Source organism: Cygnus olor, chromosome 18 (genome assembly GCF_009769625.2).
Source record: "Cygnus olor isolate bCygOlo1 chromosome 18, bCygOlo1.pri.v2, whole genome shotgun sequence".
NCBI lineage: Eukaryota > Metazoa > Chordata > Aves > Anseriformes > Anatidae > Cygnus > Cygnus olor.
The window spans coordinates 8,419,557-8,431,703 of NC_049186.1; the positions used below are offsets into that span (position 1 = coordinate 8,419,557).

At 46.3% G+C, this 12,147-nt stretch overlaps 1 protein-coding gene across 2 annotated transcripts in view; it reads left to right on the forward strand.

Moving 5' to 3' along the window:
* Positions 1-4,551: 4,551 nt before the first annotated feature.
* RAB11FIP4 (RAB11 family interacting protein 4) overlaps positions 4,552-12,147 on the forward strand; it is a 125,474-nt gene continuing 117,878 nt past the window's right edge. The window contains exon 1 of one of the 2 annotated variants that reach the window (XM_040530307.1): positions 4,552-4,837. In XM_040530307.1, coding sequence (XP_040386241.1) covers positions 4,694-4,837 — 144 coding nt within the window. In that variant the 5' untranslated portion in view covers positions 4,552-4,693. The remainder of the gene's footprint in view (positions 4,838-12,147) is intronic. The other variant, XM_040530306.1, reaches the window with a different exon arrangement.

The window sequence follows — 12,147 nt, forward strand, 5'->3', positions numbered from 1 at the left end:
TATTCAGATGTTGTGTAGTCCATCTCAGGGCAAAGTAAACAAAACTTAAAAAAAAATATTTGAAGCAGTAAGGATCAGCTTACAGAACAGTTCACGTACTGTGGGCGAATGAGCCTAAGGAAAATATACTGGTTGGTGTGCCCTCAGGCAAGAGCAGCTGCTAGATGATTTGCAAAATAGCAGTCTTTATTTTAATAAATTGAGGGTGTGTGCAGATGTTTAGAGGTCACTTCTGTAAGACAATGGTCTTTCCCTTCAAGAGTCTGAGCTCTGTTGTTGTTTGGTTGTTAGAGCCAGAGAGGAATGTTTGTGCGTCTCTTGGCAGGTCTTTTGGGGTAGGGGTTGAAAATGACTGTAGCTACTACACTAGGTTACCTTTTTACATGGTTGTCTTATCCAGAACCATTGCTGGTCCCCTCACAAGTTCTCAGGTCTACAGAACAATTAGGTATCTTAAATGTTTTGTTGTGTCCAGGATCTCCTGTGAAGACTGGAGATCTCTACCTGAAGAACAGAGGGCCAGAAATGACCTAGAGGCCTGGTAGCTGCCAGATGCTTTCTAGCACCCTTAATGCTTCCTGGAGGCTGCCAGATGCCATCACATGTTATAATCTGAGGCAAACATAAGCCTTTCCAACTGCTTAGAGCTCTTCAGAGGAAAGCTGATGGGTGTTCTCCTCTCCCTGAAAGAAGGCAGCATGGAGGCTCCTGGAATGTACCAGGAGCTAAAGCGCTTGGTCCCAAGGCATTTGGAGGATCGTAGGACTTACTGGAAAAGGAAAATAGCTCGCTTCATCCCATACTATTTATTCATCTGTTTTCCATACAATTTTTGGTACTAAACTCACCTTGCTCCTTTGTACGAGGTGGCCAGCAAAACTGGATTCTCTTGGCTGGTGACAAAAGTGCAGTGAAATGGCTGACCACTTGGTGGAGTAAGCAGCCCTTCAAATACCATGGGAACAAGTTGGTGCCATCCCTGGGAGAACTTGATTAGCACTTGGAAATGTGCGTTTGATCCTATGAATTCATAGTGGAAATGGTTGTATGTGAACCAGTACAGAAGATTAACTTTTGTAGTAGCTTCAATAGAACAGATATTTTGGTCTTTGTGGGTACAGCCCCCATTTACAGTGAGGTTTTGTAGTTGCAACCAGCAGCTAGATTAGCCTGCTTTAACCAGAACATACAATTTTACATTGTCATTTGTATTTAAGCATGTTCTTCTTTTTCAATTCCCTGCCCGATTTGGAAACTTTTTCATCAATGTCTCTGAAGGTAGTATGTGTGTTATAAGAAGAAACAAAGAAGGCATTGCTGTGTTTGCTTAGGTAACTGCAGTCAGCTGTCTAGCTAGGTTCATCTAGCAGAGAGTTATGCATATGCCTCATTCATGATCTGGTAAGAGTACTGTTGAAATCAAGCAATACCGTTCACGCTATATAAAAACAAACCATTAAATAAAATTTTACAAGGTGAGAGCCTTTAGAAACTAGAAATTTTCAAAGGAAGATCCTTGCTAATTGAAAGATTTCTACAAAATTTGTAATATTTTGTCATTTTACTTACCACAGCACATCTGGTATGTTGCTAATCAGAGTTACAGTTGTTGATGGAAAACAGCATTTGATTCAAAATACAGTAAGACAATATTTAGTTGAGTGATGTTATATATAATATGGAGAGAATTTATACTATGAAACTGTTCTGAGAGGTTAGGTCTCAAGATGTTGCTTCTGTTTGCTGGAATGCAACCAGAACTGTAGATAAGGTCATCAGCCCTGGGTAATGCAGCACTTACACGCTGTTTCTGACACCAGATTACAATTCACCAAATAAATGGAAGTGACATTGATGGATGAGCAGCTGACTGTAAAGAAATCTTGCGAATGGCATCCATGACCTGTGGTATTCAATGAAATGTTTCCTCCTGAACTCTTTATTCTTAACAGGCAAACATGGTAGCACTACCACTAGTCTTATTTCAAGTTTAGAAAATCAGATTCACAACATATAAATACTTACTCCGCATAGTATAAAACTCAAATGAAGAAGCTGCCAAACGTCTCTGATTAAACAGCGATTTTGATATACCATTAAGGAAAAATAGCCTAGTGGTACTAGCATGCATATTCTACTGAGAACTGGAAAAGCAGAGATCGGTAAGGAGTAATGCCAGCTACATCCACTGGCAGTAAAAATTGACCTCTCCCATGTACTTTGCCAGTGCAGTTGTCCATCAAGTGTGTGTGGCACATGTTCAGCTCAGTGTCCCAAACTTAGCATGCATGGGGCACCCCCAGCTTTCATATCCTGGGCCTTTATTGATAGAATCTCACATCGCAATTCTTCTGTATTCAGTATCATCAGATCATTTCCCAGTTGTCAGATCTTTGCTCAGAATACTTAGCTGTCTCTTTAGCTCTCATATCAGCTTGATTTCAGTTCTATCTGGCACTCAAGCTGTGTGGCAGTTCTCAGACTTCTATACTAACTTCCCAAATATAGTATCTACTACCTATACCTGGAGCTTCACCCGTCATGTTCTTGCCTTTTTCTTAGAAATTAATACTAGAATAACACATGCTACTGATAGATTTGGTCTAAATCTATATTGTCACTTACTTGCATGCCTGGACCAAGTTCTTTTTTCCTCCAGCAGAAGATAAAGACAGTAGGAATTAACTGGATTTCACAAGACAGACTAATCTGAGGTGCAGGAATTCCTCATCTGATCATGGCAAATACGGAAGTCCATTGTGTTGTTTGTTTGTTTTCCATAATATTTTGTGACTCCACTTCCCTGTCTGGGACTGTACAAGTGCCCACCTGCAGACAAAGAACCAAGTCAGGTGGTGCAAGGAGACACTGAGAAAACCTGAGCAAACAGTGTGGTACAATGACACAGATGTGCACTGAAGCTTTGAAAGGGCTGAACTCCACTTCAGAGCAGTTAGACTAACAGTAGCTGATACCATATAAGCATGCTTTCCACAGCTCTGAAGGGTACCAGCTCATAGATTTTTGAATACTCCAAACAGGTGCCCCTGAGGGGTGTGCTAAGCTCAATTCCTATGTAACCTGAAGGTGAGTTCACCTGTGCTGAGATAAAAGCTAAATGTCCCCACATCTAAGAATCCTGCTCTAACTAGACAGCTTCAGAGAAGTTTGCTGATCAAACGTTTTGCTTCCCTTTTCTCTTTCAGGTTGCCTGCATCTTCACATCTCTTCATGAATTCTTTGCTTCTCAAGAATCTTATCTGATCTCTGCACTTTGAGTTTTTTTCTGGTCTGGAAAGACCCTCTTGTACATCAGTAAGGGAACTGGATAAATCTTATGTATTTATTGTAAAACTAAAGGAAGGTGGCAGGGGCTCTGGAACCAACTCAGAGGCTGGTTATGTGCGGAGCTATGCTGCTTGTTCACTGTGTGCTATCACTGTGCTGTTGATTGACAGCTGACTTACAGAGGTCAAGTCAGCCTCTTCCTGAGCACTGAATTTGCACACATAGCAGGGATGAGGGATATATGCTCAAAGAAAGAAAACTTCCTAAGGAGAACGCTCCTACTGATACCGAAAAAAAGAGATGAATTTGACTAGCTTTGTCTAATTATGGGATTTACAGGGTTGCTGAGGGGCATAAGAACCTCTCCTACTGAAAGAAGCCAGGTGGACACCGCCTCAGCCCAAAACCTGCTGCACTTTCATGGTCATTTTAGATGGATAGCTTTATCCATCACCTACAGAATGTCAGTCGGTGTTGGACAGTCACCTGTGCTTAGTAAGCAGGGGGGAAAGAAGTCCTGGCAGAGGCAGTACATACCTGAGCCAGGTACAGCCAGTGTCACATCCTCCACGAGCCATCCTCCCTGACCTTCCTGGTCAGAGGCACGCTGCAGGAACCAGAACCCGGCTTTGTCTTCTCCCTGGCAGCTCATGGCCATGGGCTTAAAAAGCAGTCCAAAAACCTCTAAGAAAGAAAATGGACAGAGCAGAGAGGTCAAACTAAAACCCAGCACAGCAGTTGCAGAAAGCTTTTATGAAGAACCCTGCAAAGGCAGGGGCATCCCTTCCTTCCCAGCCACGTCTCGTCGTCTGAGCTAATGCCCTAAGCCACAGGCGGGGAGAAGTGCTTCTGCCAGCCCGAGTGCAGCGGCTCTGCTTGCCCTCCTTTTCCTTTACCGCCCTCCAACTCTTTACACTCCGCTTTTCTGCCTTTAGCCTGGGCCTCACTACAGCAGGTGGCCGGGAATTTCCTCAGGAGCGACTGCAGTTTTATTTGGGGCTCTGAGGAGGGAGGGACCGTGTCTGTGGCAACCGGGAAAGGAACCGAGGGGACGCCAGGCGTGGAGGAGTCCGCGCTCAGCCCCCCTCAGCCCTGCCCGCCCCGGTCCCCTCACGTTTCCCTCCCGTTTCCCCCCTGCCCGCCCCCGTCCCCTCAGGGTGCCGCGCGCCCCCGCCGCTCCCTCCCAGCGGCGCCCCCTGGCGGCGCCGCCGTCCCTCGCCAGCCGCCGCCGCCCTCGCCGCGCCGCCCCTTTGTTCTCCTTCCCTCGCTCCCTCCTTCCCTCCGCCCGCGGCTCTCACCCTCCCCCGGCTCTCCTCCAGCCCTCCCCCGGCCCCTGCCCGCCGTCCCTCCCGCACCGGCTGCAGGGGAGGGCGACCATGGCTGCTGCCGGCCTCCGGCTGAGGTGATGCCCGCGATGGAGCCGCCGAGCCTGCTGCCGTTCCTGCGGAAGCTCAAGGAGGTTTTCGACGTGTGCGACGAGGATGCGGACGGCTTCATCCGGGTGGAGCACTTCGTGGCCCTGGGGCTGCAGTTCGGCCAAGGGGAGGAGGTGAGGAGGAGGACGGGGGTGGGGGTGGGGGTGCCAAGGTTTCGCCCGACTTGGCTCGGCCCGGTCCGGCCCCGCTCGCTGCCCCGCGCCCCGGCAGCCAGGCGGCGTTCACCTGCTGCTCCCACCGCGCTCTGCCCCGCCGGACCCCCCGCAGCTCCCCGCCCTCCCTCAGGGCGGCTCGGACCTGCCCCGGCCCTCGCGGAGCCCCTCGGGGCGGCCCGGGCTCCCCCCGACCCTCAGGGGGATCCCGCAGCCTCCCCACGGGGGGGTCCCGGAGCCCCCGTCCCTCAGGGCTGCGCGGGAGCCTCCCCCGTCCCTCAGGGCGGGCCGGAGTCCCGGCTCCCTCAGGGGGTCCCGGAGCCGCCCGGGGCCACCAGGCTGCGGCCCCCGGGGCTGGGGGGCCGCGACGCCCCCGGCCCTGCTGTTCTCTCCTCTCGGGGCCGTCCCGGCGGGACGCGGCGGGGCTGCTGAGCCTTTCGGGGAGGTGTTTTCGAGCAGGGGACTGCTCCGTGCCGGCTGAGCCCGGTCCTGAGCGGGTAACGGGCGCTGAGCGAGCCGCAGCTCCAGGCGGTGCCAGGCCCGCAGGCCGCCCGCATCGGCGGGGACATCCGTGGAGCGCGGGGGAACCACACAAGGAGTGGCCCAGGAGCAGAGGGGAGCCCCCAGGAGCAGCCCCCAGGTGCTGAGCAGAGCCCCCAGGAGCAGCCCTGAGGTGCTGAGCGGAGTCCCCAGGTGATCCACCCAGCCCTCTGGTATCACAGCACCAGCCCCAGGCTGCTCCAAGGGGCTCAGCGGAGCCCTAACGGCAATGGGACCCCATAAATCTGTGAGAGCGGGGTTCAGACCCGCATCTGCGGGGTAATGACATGAGTTTGATATTAAACGGTTCCCTTAAGTGATTCAGTAAAGGGTTGCAGCTCTGATCAAATTAACTAAGCAAGAAACGCTTTCCCTCTCAGACCTCTCGGGCTATTGCACTTAACTGATGCTTCACAATGTGCCCCCTGCAGTTTTGGGTCTGGGTAGTGGAACTGAGACTGGGAAAAGGCTTGGCTGCTCTCAGCTGGCCTTTTAAAGTATAATAAAACAAATTAATGCAAGGAGCCTGTAAAAAAGCAGTTTAGGAAGGGATGCCAAAGGAGCAGCAAAACCACAGTGAATTCACATTAATTGTCAGAGCAAATTACTCATTTTTGGCTTACTGCTGGTAATGAAACACAGCTTGTGAATGAAATCAGAAGAGCAGGAGGGTTATTGCTTGCAGGTAGTCACAGCTCTGTTAAATGTTTTCTTAATGAAAAAACAGAGTTTCTTGTTTTAACCAGCAAAATGAGGAGGAGAAATGCATAAAAGTAGAGAGCTTTATTGATTTCTAGTTTTATTTGTCTCTTGGTAAATTGTATGATTTTATATAAACTAATAGAAGTATTTCTAAATGTTATTGCCAAATGCATTGCATCAGGATTGCTTCTTGTACTGCTGCATTTATTTGGAGGCAAATTGATGGTTTTCTCTTGCAGCACAGAGAAAGATTGGTCGGATTCCACAGGCTGTTTTGCAGCTGAATGGCTTTGATGATCATAACAATCCTTTTTGGTCTTAAAAATCTATAAGGTTATGGAAGGTTCCGTGTGATGTAAGGCAGGATTCAGGTGGTGCTCTCAAGCTTAGAGTAAATTGGAGTACATTAGTTGGAAAATATTTAAAATATTAAATGGAACAGACAAGACGACAAAGCCGTTAATCTCAACAGTGAAGGCGGTAGAAAAGTATCGGTTGTCAGCGTGGTACCGAGGCTGCAGGAGGGGCTGACTTCCTGGGCAGGCACTAGAGGAATTACCAGTGGGGAGCAATGCATCCTTTTTATTTTGTGCGGTTGTAGCTGGCTGTGTTCAAACAAGATATGTGCAAAAGTGGGACAGAGAAGTCTTAACTATGCATCTATCAGAGATATAACCCTTTGTTCCCCTTTGCTTCTCTTCATCAATTGCAGTCGTTGGCTAGCCATCCCTTGATTTCAAAGGAGCATGTGTCAGCTGAGTAAATGTGATTAGTAAATCACCAAAAGAGGCTTGTTAGGGAAATATAGAATCAAATTTCCAAGTGCGCATTTACTGCAGAAAGACTACAGGTGAGCTAGTCTGTCTTTAAGCCTTGTTAAAACTGAACTTTATGTATGATGAATCGCAGCTGATGTCTGGAGACACTGAGAAGCTGTTCTCCCATATAACATGGCACTTTCACCCCTGCAGCTGCAGGAACCTAATAAGCTGTATGTGGTAATGCATCTCATGAAATTAAGCTGAAGAGACACTGCTCGAGCACTCTCCTTTAACATGCTAAAATGTATTTATTGTCACTGAAAACCAATTATACATTTGAACGTGCTACACTTCTTGGGCCTGATCCACCATGGCTCCCTTTGCATTCAAAAGAAATCTTTCTGTTGGCATCAATGAAAGATTGATTAGCCCTCATGTCTAAGTTATTTGCTGCTTCTATTTATTGAATTCATCTGGCCACAGAGAGGATCCTATTTTGTAATTTTGTGGCCTGAATAATTGTGACTCTTACCACTGGTAGCCCTGGGTCACCTTTATGAAATGAGACAGTATCTGTGCTGTTAGCTGTGCCGTCCTGATACATGCAGGTTTCCACCTCTTCTGTGCCTTCCTGAAGCCACAGCAATGCAAAGTTTGGAGTCTATAAATTCTTAATACCAACCAGGGCATGTGGGGCTTGGACTGTGTAGGGCATTTGGCCTTTTCTGATTTTTCTTGTTCTTTCCATTTCCTTTTTCTTCATTTTTTTTTTTCTTTCGGACATGTGTGCAGTCAACATGCTGAAATTTTATTTTTCCTGAAAGATCTATAACTCTCTGAAAACTGCCCCAAGGCAAAATGTTGCAGCAAGGCAGCAGCTTCCTGTTCAAGTAAAGCAGCCCTTACCTGCACCGTTGGAATAACAAATTTAAAAATTTCTTATCAACTTCCTTGCTATTTTACTTTTACTGGACTTTTGAGCCTTCGCTTCTAATAGTGTGATGCTTTTCCTTTCCTTAAGACCCACTGCCACACTTCCCTCATACTGCTCTGCTTTTCCCCCCACACTGAAATCCTCATCTTGCTGCAGTCACAGCGCTGCCTGCAGCGGAGCAGCTGCTCGTGTAAGCTGCAGAAGCACTTCTAGCAAGTTTGCTTTTATGCTGTAGCATTTCGTTGTTGTTGTTGCATTTTTAACACTGGACCAACCCAACATGATTCTCTTTCCTGCTGTTGCTGAGGAGCATGGAACTATGATCTTCTCGTGTGCCAGGACTTGGCTCCTAGCGGAGGCTGCAGTGGCAACACCAGGCTTCAACTGAGCCCGTATAAACACAGAATAGAAGGAAACCCTTGACCTACATGGCACGTGGTTCAACCACAGGAAGAAATGAGTAGTCCGTGTTAATTTGGCAGAGCCAAGAGCAGAAGCATCTTCTGGGGTGCCTGGAGGATCAGCACACCAGGCTAGCTGCTGAGCTCTGCTTGCCCATGCAGATAGTTGGGGAACTTCTTGTGCTTCTGAGCAGTTCAGCGTTTTGGTCTCCATTCGTCCCATCTGACTGTAGGCATTTAACCAGGGTATCTCAGTTAATCTTCCTCCAGGGTCATTCATGAGCAACTGAACACTCAGAGGTAACAGGTCCCAAGATGAAATTCATCTTTCAGAAGTGCTTCTTTATCTCTCCTAACAACAGAAACTCCTAGACTGAGACATTTTGGTTCAATGCTTAAAAATAACAGGCTTGGGCCTTGCTTTCCTGTTGAATGGCTGTTTGTGAAAGAAGCTGAAGAAAGACGTGAAGGGCTGTTTCCAAAGAGACCTGACTGAATGGCGTGTACTCACTAGTTGAAGAAACGCTTCTCATAACATCGAAAAATGCCAGGAGTCGCTTGCCATCTGGTTCCCTTTCACTGGGAGGAGAGTTGTACTAGCAGCTGAGTGTCTAGGAGCATTGTGAGTGACGTGTTCAGCAAGCCCCAGTTCTGGCAGTGGTGTGTGTGAATGTGTATTTCAGGGTAGTGCCAGTTGATGTTTCATTATGCCAGATTCTATTTAAACTCTGCATTCATTTTTCAGCAACAAGTGAAACATGCTAAACGTGTTGAATACTTCTAGAGCTGGAATCATCCTCGGGAGTTGTGCAAACTGTGCAGGTGCTTAGACAGTAACCTCATTGTGGTAAGGTCAACAAATGCTTGTCAACTTGTGAGGGAACTTGAGCAGCTAATAAAATCAGTAGGCCAAAATCAATTATTCTTGTGATTGGACAGTAATTCACTTGAAATCAATGGTTTTCTAGTAGTATAGAACAGAAGTAGCTGAAAACAAATTAATGTTTCATGTGAACAAATTAAACTTCCTGGCCAAAAGAAACCGTTGGACTAGGGAGATGTTTGTTGCTGTTTGTTATTGCTTCTGTTTGATGAACATCACCATTCTGAGCTGAAATCAAAGGCATCAGCCTTGCGTCGTGCCCAGATAGTAATTGTGGCTGCTGGCTGAGTTTAATGACAGTCCTGACAGACGTGCTCCATTCTGACTTGCTCTCAGGTGTCTCCCAGGGACACCTGGTGGAGTTGTGCCCTAAGCCTCTGTTGTAGCAGCTCCATGGCTGGCTTCTCTTGTGAAGGCAGGGCTGTAATTTCACTGCATAACAACCTGGATTTTTCTGAATGGCCGGGGGGAGTTTCAGGCATCTCCCAGCCATAGAGGTGCTGTTCAAAGTTGTGCCACAGAGATGAGTGAAGTCACTGCAAGTTTCCATCAGTGTGCATGATGACAGAGACTGGTTCATAGCTTCCTGGTAACGTGCAGCATGCCCTGGCTGTACCTCCTCCATCCATGAGAAAAAAGACTTTGGCACTGAGACATTGAAACAAATACAGTAGTATTAAAAAGTGATATTCCTTGAAATTGTATATACCAATGCCCCAGATCATAGAATGATTTTGGGTTGGAAGGGACCTTAAAGACCATCAAATCGTTTAGAACGACATGGAAAATATGTAGTTATGGAATGGTGCAGTGGGATACGTGGCTTATGGATTACTCTGTTGCTGTAGCCTTCCTGCTTCAATGCAAACTAGCCGGCAGTAAGTTTAAAATAGCCGTTTGGCATATACTTACACTAAGCGTGTATTTACAAACAGCTGACATAGACCAAGCTTAGTACTTACTGTTAATCAAACATTTTCTGAAGCACTGTTATGAAAAGAGAAGCTGTAGGTTTGCTGTGCACTCGCGAGTTTAATTTGTTATGTAATATGTTTGCCTTTCAAAGGTGAGAGCTAAGGGGGGTTATGTGCACAGGTAAGAATTGATTGTTGCTGCGTTTTGCGATACGTGTCAGCAATCTGCAATAGTAAATTCACAAAGCCTAAGGAAAGGCAAACGAGTTTGATAGCAATTCTTGATGCTCCTATTTAAATGACTGTTTTATAACTACCTTGGTGTTTGCTTTTAGTACAGCTACAGTGATTTAGTGTTGCCTTATTAAATGCAAAAGTAAAGAAAAATGTTAGCATATAGATCAAGCACAGAAGATGGTACTGCATCCTTTGCACGCTGTATTGAAGGCATCATATGTAACTGGTGAAGTTAAAACATTCAGCTGCCTAGCAAGACTAGATATTTGCTATTTTTTTCTCTCCCCCTTCCACGTCCCCAGCCCCATTCCTGATTTGCTCCATGCTGTTAAGTTGTAAAATTGATATTCTTTGTCTGTGACATGTCTGCGTGTTCTCCAGAAATTTGCTCTTGCAAATCCTAGGGAGGATTTCAGATTTCTAGCACATGCTGATTTTCTTCCTGTAATATGATTAAGCTTTGAAAAGTGAGTTAGACAAAATTGCTGCAAGGAAGGGTAAATCTTAGGGGGGAATGAGCCAGTGCCATGTAGGATTTGTGGGGACGATCTCCAATACAGAACTTTAGTACAAGTGACTTGTACTCCACAGCAACACTTTCATAGCAACATAGTGGGGAAAATCATTTGCATCATAATGTTTAGATAAGTAAATGTGTTTTATTATTCTCTTTGTAGTTTACAAAATCATTTCATAATAATTTTATCTACTTTCAATGCTAATATTCACAAACATAATCCCTGATTGCTGTTTTGTAATGTAAGTAAACTGAATCAGACTGTCTGCTCAAGAGCTAGAAATGAAGTTCTACCAGTTCTTAAAATACACACAAGTTTGTGGGCTGCATGTGATCTCAGACCTAGAAACCTGCCTAGGCCGCTGAGTACATTCCCGTCCGTGCACTGAGCGTAGTTAGCTCGGTGCAGGGCGTGATGAAGTCGATGAATGGTAACGGGAAGTGTCAGAGACGAACACTAGTACTGTAACATAGGGGTTTACAGCAGCGGTGTGAGTGTAAGCAAAGCACTGTATAATGCATCTCAGTTCCGTTTTACTCAATATATAATTAAAGGGCCTCACTTGGAGAGAATGCGAGTGTTTACATACCACTGTGAATGTTATTTTCACGTCTTCTGTGCCGTTAAAACCAAAACCAGTAGGGCTCCTTTCTAAGCTGTGCGTTCTGTTCAGTTTTACAGTATGTTTTGCCCCAGAGTGAGTGACAGGAGTGAGCTGTGGGGTCAAAATACTGCAAGAGAGACAGGATCAATGCACAGGGCACAGACCTGGAAGAATTACAATCTACTCTTCAGATTTTAATGCCGCTTCGACAGTTTACTTTGGGTATAGTGTTATGGTTTCAGATTTGTTGTTGTTGGGGTTGGCTTGTTTGTCTGAAGTGGGAAGCTTAGAGCTGGGAGAGGCTTTCTGTGTTAGGTTTCCTGAAATGGGGAAGGTAGGTACTGGAAGTGTCTGTTCTGGTGTTGACAGAAGTGGACGGAGTCCTTGGATGGAAGCTTTCAAGGAGCCTTTTTCCTTTAGGACATCTTCAGCTCGTGGCAGTGCTTTGTGATGTTCCACACTGGAGCATGTTTCTGGTACCCATGCTGGAAATTGGCTGTGGCAGCATGCTTTGTATTTTTTCACAATGTTTAGGTTGTTCTGGGTCTTCTTGGTGCCTGTTTTTTCATGAAGATTTGCAGTGGGCTCGTGAAGCCATTCTGGTGTTGTTCCACCATCTCGTGATGAACCAGACACCCCCAATGAGATCCAGATGGCTTTTGGAACACGGGATATTCTTTTCCAATGACACTGCTGTTGTTATGATTAAAAAGCTCAAACAAACGTGCAGATACAAACAGCTTTGTCCATATGTTTGCATGGTATTAATAGATTTGA